The following is a 9,110-nucleotide window of genomic DNA, read 5'->3' as shown; positions in this document are numbered from 1 at the left end:
TGCTGATTTAATTTATCCTACTGAAAAATCTGATTCTAACCATCCAGACCTCACTCTGCCTTCTATTGATGGGAAAAAACCCCCCAACACAAGTCTTGATGACCAATGCTCTGTGTACTGATTTCTAAAGTGTTCAAACACCTTATACTTCACTTGACACGGATCTTCAACCACCACCTCCCCATCTATTATAGAGTTTATTTCATTTCTAACTATTCTGCATTTTGCAACTACATGGAAGTATCTTGTATTTTTATCCCCTTTCATTGCCCAATTAAGTCTTGACTTTTGTAGCCATAACCGTTCAACCATCCTACTCAACCTCCACATCTCAGCTCTAACTTCATTTCTCCTAACTTTTTCAGCACCATCGAGGTCTCTATCCTGAACCAGAATATCAAAATAGTGAAGTTCACCCTCTGCTGCCTTTAATTTGTTTTGTACATTACCAAAAACCTCCACATTCAAACTTCTAAGGCCACTTTTCAATATCTTCAATTTTTGAAACAGTATAAACCCAACCCAGCCTACTACACTGGACTCTTTCCAGTTCGACTCCCAGAACCTCTGAAAATCTTTGTGTAAGAACCAAGCATTTAATACCCTAAAGGGTTTTGGGCCCCAGTCCCTCTTATCCTCCATCATAAGAAGAGGACAGTGATCAGAGACCAGTCGAGGAAGACCCCACAGCTTAAAATTAAGCAGCTCAAGCCACTTTGGGTCTACAAGAATTCTATCTATTTTGCTCCACTTCTCACCAGTACATGAATTACACCAAGTGAACCTTCTCCCAAGTAATGGTAAATCAGATACCTCACACTTATCAATAAACTCATTAAATTCTTTCATATCTCTATCTCTCCCCGAACACCCTTTCTTTCCCCAATCTGCCTAATCTCATTAAAATCCCCTCCTAAACACCATGGATTAAGAAATTCCTCCTTCAGCTTCAACAAACAATTCCACAGATTCCCTCTAGAGCCCACATCATTAGGTGCATAAATGTTTAGAATAGCACAATCAAATTGGTTAAAGAGAGTACTCGATAATAATATAAACCTTCTATTGCTGCATCAATCCTTAACTTGGAATATGTCTGGATCCCAAATACACAATAAACCCCTTGCAGAGCCTATAACATCCACCACCATATACTCCATTTTGCCCCTTACCCACACTGATCTGACTTCCTCCTCTATTAATTCTGATTTCTTTGTCTCTTGAAACAAAGCAATATCTACTTTTCTCTCCTTCACAAGCTTCTTAATCTTGCTTCTCTTCTCCTTCCTCCCCATCCCCCTATTATTCCATGATAAGATCTTCATAAGAAAACCACTGTTTCTCCTATTTTTCCCCCAGCTGGTATACCCTACTCCCCAACTCTCACCGCCCCTTCAATACGTTCCATTTCCTTCAATTCAAGGTCTACTATTTTCTCCAACACTTCAGCCCTCTTCCCATTCAGCTTCACCCCGAGGAGTTTCCCCATTTTCAGAGCTGCTTCAGCCTCATTAAGGACGACCCTCCCTTTATCCACTTCACCCTCAATCGATGCAGATAAAGACATTGCCGCCACTGCTGCTCGCCAGGCTGCAGCCTTGGGTCGTGCCGAACTTGTTGCCGCACCTCTGCTACCATATTTTCTCATTAACTCAGCCGACCTTCTTCGTGGCAAATTCGGATTATATTTCTTTATGCTTTTAATCCTTTCTTTCCCTTTTCTATTCATTCTTTGACTACAACTGGGCTCCTTCTCATGGGCTTCTGATAAACTTGAAACTCTCCCAAAGCCCTACTTCTTTTGGCTTACCACTAACAGATTTTCCTTGCTGCTCCAGTCCAATCTGTGGTTTACAAAGCCCAACCCCCTTATTTGGTGTGTTAGTCTGGCCCAAAATTACTTCAATATTCACCCCAAGCCTTTCTAAACTTGTTATGTCTAAACTTCTAACATGACCTTGCATACAGACCAGGTTATCCATACACTGACTAACTACCGTCTCCTCAATTGAGCCGTTCCTCTGGTTTTGCACTTCCATCATTATGTTGCAGACCTCAGCACTCATTACGTTCTCCCCATCACTTCGACCAGCTTTAGCTTCCTCTGCACTCCTCCGACATGCCATGTCATCCACCTCCTCACTCTAATTTCCACCAACTGGCCTACCTTCCTGAGCCACATCATATCCATCCTCCATATCAGCATCTTCATCTTCATCCTTCCTGAATTTCTGACCCACACTATGATCGTCCACCACATTTGAACTGCTGATCTCAACCACATCTTGAATCTTATGACATTTGCAAGAACATTTTCCTATTTTCACCGTGATCACCTACTCTTCACAAACTCTCATTGGAAACACCCTCCCACTACATTCTAGATTTACAACTGAGTTTATAGGTTCCATGCTTTTGGTGGAAACCTTAACCTTTGCACACACAAATGACAGTGGTTGGCTTATATCACCTTCAAAACATAAGACTTGCCCCCACACCCCACCAATCCTTCTTATGTTGGAACTATTCCACAGGTGCAATGGGATGCCATAGCAACTGAGCCATACACTTCTTTCATGTTCCAAAACCTACCCTTGTTTTCCTTCAGCAATATCTACACACCAATCTAAAAGCTGGTAATTTCATTGCCTTCTCCTCCTTTGATCTGAATGTTATAACAATATCTCTTCCCCCACTATCTCTTACCATTACATCCTCCATTCCTATTGCTACTAGCTCTTTTTTCAGACTAACATTAGCATATTGTACCTTCAATCTGATTATTATGCTCTTAAACAACCATCCATTCCCTACCTCTTCTGCCTTCACCAAAATACACCCTACTCCTTCATCTATTTTCCTGCCACCGCGTCAACATATGATCTTCTATCTCTAAGACCACTTTACCCGGTTATAACATCTCCACCTTTAGCAGCATAGATTACTGGTCTCCGCACTTGGGTACTTAATGGCATTCTTTCAGCTTCACCCCTAGCATTGTCCTTCCCAAACTTTGTAGGTTTTACCTGTAATGATCGATTGTCCACCCATAAACCATTGGCGTTCTGGACAACTATATTAGCTGCCACAGAGCAACCAAACCTCACAAAACCAAACCTTGTGTTAGTCACCCTGCGTCTTTTTTGCGGTATAAAAGCATCTTTTACCACTCCAAACTTTGTGAATAGATTGAACAGGCCCTTTTGGGTTCTATGATACTGGTAAGTTATCCACAAACACAGTAAATACACCTGCACTCCCTTCCGTCCTCCAAGGTCCTGGTCTGCCCCTATCCCTTACTATTGGAATCCACCCTCCTTGCTGAGCTCCTCTCATGGCTTCTAAAGATTTAATTTTTTATAAGTTTCTATTGATAAGAGTGGTTCTCACTGTCAAACCTATTCATATCTCTTCTTATAATTTTGGTTCTTTAATATAAAAAAAATTTAGACATCGAGGCTTCACGCCTTGACAAATTGTAAATGGGGGTACCCATTACTCTTGAGGCTAATCAAGGTAGGCCTACAAAGAACATAGTTCTGACACCATTTTATATATGTTTTAGGTCTGCATTCTTTTATAACTCCAATCCAATCATATTGCAGATGTCGATGGTCATACTAGGGAAGAACAAGATCCTCCCTTTGTTCAAGACATCAAAGGCAAGTTAACGACAAAAGCTCCTAAAATATATTGCTCGTTTGGTGCCACGTTACGAGAGATGCACCTGCGATGAATGTGAGGTCTTTTCTGGGATATTTGGTAACACATTTTGGCACGACAACATAAGCCCCTCCATGCACTATTGGTTAAACAAACAGAGCTTACCAAGGCTTCCAATGGCTGGATTTCCTCACCTCAAAAAGATTTGCAATGCTGGTTTCATTGTGGACAGCAGTGGTAAAAACTCATACTTGATACATCCCGAAAGAATGGCGCTCCCTACGCTTTATATATCCGGTGGGAGGACTCTCCTTGTGACTCCCCAAACTACTCTTCTTGCAACTAACTACATGAAGCTTCACCAGTCCGGTTTTAGACATGAAAGGGTGGTTGTGGATGGCTTTGGTCATTCGGATTTATTGATTGGGGAAGAGTCCTATAAAAAGGTTTTTCCTCACATTCTATCCCATATTAGATTAGCTGAAGAAGAAAAAAATTGTTTGCTGGGCAGTGAGAAAAGAAAGTACAATAAAGAGGCCTTAACATGGGGTGGTGATCCATTACAAGAAGGAAACTGAGGACTTTGGAGCTATATTTCTCCTTTAGTTGCCACCTGGTTGCTCTTCGTGTTGTTATTGTTAGCCATGGTAGTTTACTTTTTTCATTAAAATCTTGCTTGGTTGCTAAGAAAACACTAGAAGGAAAAGGAATCAATCTTTTGATTCTTATGTTTCTTATTATCCATTGACAAATGGAAAAAAGAAAAGGAGAAAAAAAAAAAGAACAAAAAAAAAGGCATCCATTAATAATTACTCCTTTGTAACTGTTTTCATTTAACTGAACTGAAATGATCAAGTAAGTATTTCCAAGTATTGTTTGAGTGATGGGAGAAAGAAGGGTTCTTCAAGCCATTATAATAATTGTAGAGGAGTTTTGAGACAGTTCAATTTCTTCCATGAATGTCTTCCTATTTATTCGTTTATCTGTATATTTCATTGTACGCCGTCAGGCTAAATTATGGTGTGATCAAGGAAGAATACTTCTATATATTTGGTAGGAAAATGAGTCAGACTCCAAATTTTGGATATTCCCATGACCTCTAAAATGATGTAGACTATTAATGTGTGTTATTTATTTATTTTTTTCCTATCTCTCACACATGAATGATTCATATCATTTTAAGGGTCACGGGATCTCCAAATTTAGAGGTCTCAATCATTGTTGTATTTTATATTATGTTTTCGAACCTTTTTAGAGACCGTTCAAAAATTACAAACTAAAAACTTACTTACAATGAAGTGTACACATTCATATAAATCCGTGGCCCATATCAGACTGTAAGTAATTGATAATTTAATTTGTAATTTGATATGAATATCTAATATTTTTGTATTTTTTAACCCACAGATTTTCAAAAAATCTGTAAAGGAGTTCTTATAATGGGTCATGCTTAAGTGTGCAACCCCCTTAAGGTTGCACACCATATGCAACCCAATTGTTAGCCGTTAGATTACAATAATTGATCAAGACCATTGAATTGTTTAATCGTGAAAAAGTTGAAACCGGGCCAACCGGTTAATGCTTGTATTTGCATGATTGCATCCCACTCACTCTCTGTATTTCGTCTCTATCTCTCTCTGTGTAAGGTTGAGTCAGTGTAACCGTTGATTTCCATTAACAGGGAGAAGCCCCTGTTGGGTTCGTTCCATTGACGAAGCTCTGTAGGGAACAGTATAACGGGCGATTTCCAACAACAACGTAACTAGAAGGCTGTGTTGGTTCCATTGCTGAAGTGAAGCCCTTCTCTCGAACTAGATATGAGGTATGGAGCTGTGTCCCTCTCTCTGTCTCTCTCTCTGTCTCTCTGGCCCGTTCACTTCAGCTATTTTCCCTCAACTAAACCCCCATCCTAACTTCAACCGCTCTACGCTTCGCTCCAACGGAAACCCCTCCATTGGCAGCTAACCTTTCTCTTTCTGTTTCTCAAGCGAGTGTTTGTGTTTGCACAAACAGGTAAACCGTGTGAAAATGTCATGTTTGTGTTTGTGTTAACAATTTTCGGTCATCAAGTAATTGTTGGTAGTAATGTCATGTGCAGTATGGCCCCAGCGGAAGGTAAAAGGGAAGGTGATGATTATGACATTCCAAATGAAGTAGATGACATCCGTTTGATGAATGAAAGTTGGGCAGAACCTGATCATGGTTGCGAAGTTGGTCCGAGCAATGAAGAAGCAACCAACATGAACGTTGAAGATGGCGGAGCCGACGTGAAAAAAGAAATGGTTGACGATGCTCATCGCAATGACATGGTTGGTGATGTTGAACGTGCTATTCTGGAACAGAAATTTGATTCGGTCGAAGATGGAGAAGATTTCTACAATGCGTATGCTAAAGCCAAGGGATTTAGTATACGAAAATCCAGATTTAACACAAATAAAGAGGGAAAGGTCGTTAGTAGGCTGTGGTTGTGTTCAAGGGAAGGTCAGAGATTACCAAAATACTTGGACCGTGTTGCTGAGAAGAGTAGAGCTCCCAAGGCACTAACAAGAGTAGGTTGCAAAGCCCAATTTCGCATACAGTACGATGCGGATGCTGGTGAAGGGGGAAAGTATGTTGTGACTCACTTCGTCGCAGACCACAGCCATGAATTGGCGGAACAACACTGTGTGATGTATCTGAGGTCACATCGCAGTTTAAACAGCGGTGACAAAGCTCAAGCAATGGCTATGCGCAATGTCGGTGTGAAGACTAGCCAAATCATGGACTATATGGTAAATCAGTCGGGGTCTTATGAGAATGTTGGTTTCATCCGCACGGATCTGCACAACCATATTCAAGCCGAACGTAGAGCAGAAGTTGAGGATGGTGATGCGCAGGGTGCGTTGGTTTACCTATGCGCAAAACTTGATGTTGATGCACGTTTTTTTTACAAGTATGATGTGTGTAACGATAACAAGTTGCAAAATCTGTTCTGGGCAGATTCGAAATCGCGGGCCGACTACGCAAAGTTTGGTGATGTGTTGATATTTGACTCAACTTACAGAACCAATGCATACAAGAAACCGTTTGTCATGTTGGCTGGTGTGACTAGCCACTTTAGGACCACGATATTTGCATGTGTTTTGCTAGCTAATGAGACAATTGAGACATACACGTGGGTTTTGGAAACATTTATGGAGGCGATGGGCAATAAAGCACCTGTGTCCGTACTGACAGATGGGGATAAGTCGATGCGAGAGGCAATCAGAAGAGTATTTCCAGATGCAAGACATCGATTATGTAATTGGCATCTTGGGAAAAATGCTGTTTCAAATGTTCACATAAGTGGCTTTGCACATGCTTTCAAGCAGTGCATGGACATGGAAACGGATGAGACAAAGTTTGAGCATGGCTGGACGACAATGGTCGAAGAATGTGGACTTCAAACCAACAGTTGGGTGTTGGAGACATATGAGAAGCGTCATATGTGGGCTGAGGCATATATGCGTGGACATTTCTTTGCTGGGATGAAGAGCACTCAGCACTCGGAGTGTATGAATGCTTATTTCAATCCCTTCCTCCAACACAAATTGAAGCTATATGAATTTGTTAGGCACTATGATCGGGCTCTTGCAAGGATAAGGTATAACGAGGCTAGAGATGATGCTGAAACAAATAACACTTTTCCGGTATTGATTACTCCATTGCGAGATATAGAGAGACATGGAGCTGAGCTATTCACCCGAAATATATTTAGAATGTTCCGTGATGAAATCTTAGAAGAGGGGAAGTTGAATGTGAAGGATGTGTTCCCTTTGCCGGATGGTCAGAAATGCTACTATATTCATAAGTACAGAGTGAAGGACAGATCATGGATAGTAACACACAGTCCAATGGATGCTGCAATGAGATGTTCTTGCATGAAGTTTGAGTCGTTGGGGCTACCTTGCTGCCACATGATATGTGTTATGAAAGCTGAAAATTTAATGCAAATTCCCCCAACTTGTGTGCTGCATAGATGGACAAGGGCTGCAAGCAAGGATGGCCAGCAATGGCCTCAACCCTCAATTGATAGCACTACAACACAGACGGCCCGGTATGGGATATTGTGTTCTTCCTACAACGAAATGTGTTTCTATGCCTCGCAATCAACGGAAGGTTTCAAGGATGCTAGGGATGCATGTCTTCCGATGACGAGCCGGATGAAGGAGTTATATGAGAGGAATTTGAACGGTGGGAATGGAGACAAAGGGAAACATTCATTCCGTCGACAATTTGGAGTAGAAGATCCTGATGTTGTGAAGACAAAAGGGAACCCAGGACGGGCCTCGTCCAACTGTCGAAGACCAAGAAAATGTGGGAATTGCAAATGCATTAGGCACACAAAGCGAACGTGTCCTAAGGTTCGGTTTAGCCGAACAGTGGGTAATAACTCAGATGCAGATACACCCCACATAACTGACCGTGAGTACAATGCGGAGTCATTGCCCGTTCGCTACAAAACTGGGTTGGTGGATCCAAGTACACCGCACATTAAGCAACGGCGACTATTTTTTGATGTTTCTCCTGATTCCAAGCAGCCTGTGGGCCAATATGGTAGTGTTGAAACAGCAGTGTGGAAAAATGATTCGAACACAATTGATGAGGTGAATCAGGTAATTGTATAATTTGTATGATTTACTTATTCCCTTAGCTATTGAAAACACATGGAAATAATGTATGTAGTTTTCATTTTGCATGGATTGCTGTACGTAACGTGTAAATAATTGGTTATGTACAATGCCAGGAAATGGCACAACGTTACTTATGTACAAGGCCACGAGTTGTAAATTTCCCATATTGTTTAGAGTGATGTTGTCATTTGTGTTTGCAGTGACTTGTCATTTTCAAAACTAACTGAAGGTGAGGTGAGATATATATGGGTTGTCTGTGTGTTGTTTTGGGTGGGAAATTGGCTTATGTCTGTATTCCAAGATTCCTATTGCGGGTTGCTTGTTTCTGTTCCATATTTGGTTGGATCTAACTGAAGGGTTTTTTGCGGTGTGGTTTATCAACTAACGATGTGTTTCGCTTCGTATTGATTTGTTATGACTTGTGTCCGTAAATTAGTATTATATTTCGAGTAAAATACGAATTTTGTCCAAGTGGGTTTGCAAAATTACATACCAGCACATGCATTTTCTATATAATCCAAGTGGCAGTTAATTTTGGGTGTTACTTGGAGAAAGTAACCCAACGAACTCGTTACTTTATCTCCATGCCTATCGGTATATGAATTACGAGTTACGAACAGGAGTTGTGAAATTATTTAATGTTTACTATGGAAGTATGGGTTTATTGTTAGTAAAATTATGGTGGGCCTATATGGACAGCAACGAAGCAGTAATTTAAAGTTGACAAGTTCAAGAAGAAAATCAAGCAATTGTGGTATTGGTTCAAATGCCTGAAATGGATGAAGATTTCTTTCG

At 40.9% G+C, this 9,110-nt stretch overlaps 1 protein-coding gene across 1 annotated transcript; it reads right to left on the bottom strand.

Annotated features, from left to right (window-relative positions):
* Positions 1 to 12: 12 nt before the first annotated feature.
* On the bottom strand, positions 13 to 849 carry LOC145800571 (uncharacterized). Its single transcript, XM_082890275.1, has one exon. It carries the CDS (start codon positions 847 to 849, stop codon positions 13 to 15), a length of 837 nt encoding a protein of 278 aa, XP_082746401.1.
* Positions 850 to 9,110: the final 8,261 nt, after the last annotated feature.

The sequence above is a fragment of the Camellia sinensis genome, chromosome 10 (genome assembly GCF_055761805.1).
Source record: "Camellia sinensis isolate YWXY chromosome 10, ASM5576180v1, whole genome shotgun sequence".
NCBI lineage: Eukaryota > Viridiplantae > Streptophyta > Magnoliopsida > Ericales > Theaceae > Camellia > Camellia sinensis.
This window is presented reverse-complemented; position numbering and strand designations above follow the sequence as displayed.

Bases quoted from the DNA above. Each gene is read 5' to 3' on its own strand.
- LOC145800571 (XM_082890275.1), bottom strand. From the start codon at position 849: ATGAAAGAATTTAATGAGTTTATTGATAAGTGTGAGGTATCTGATTTA.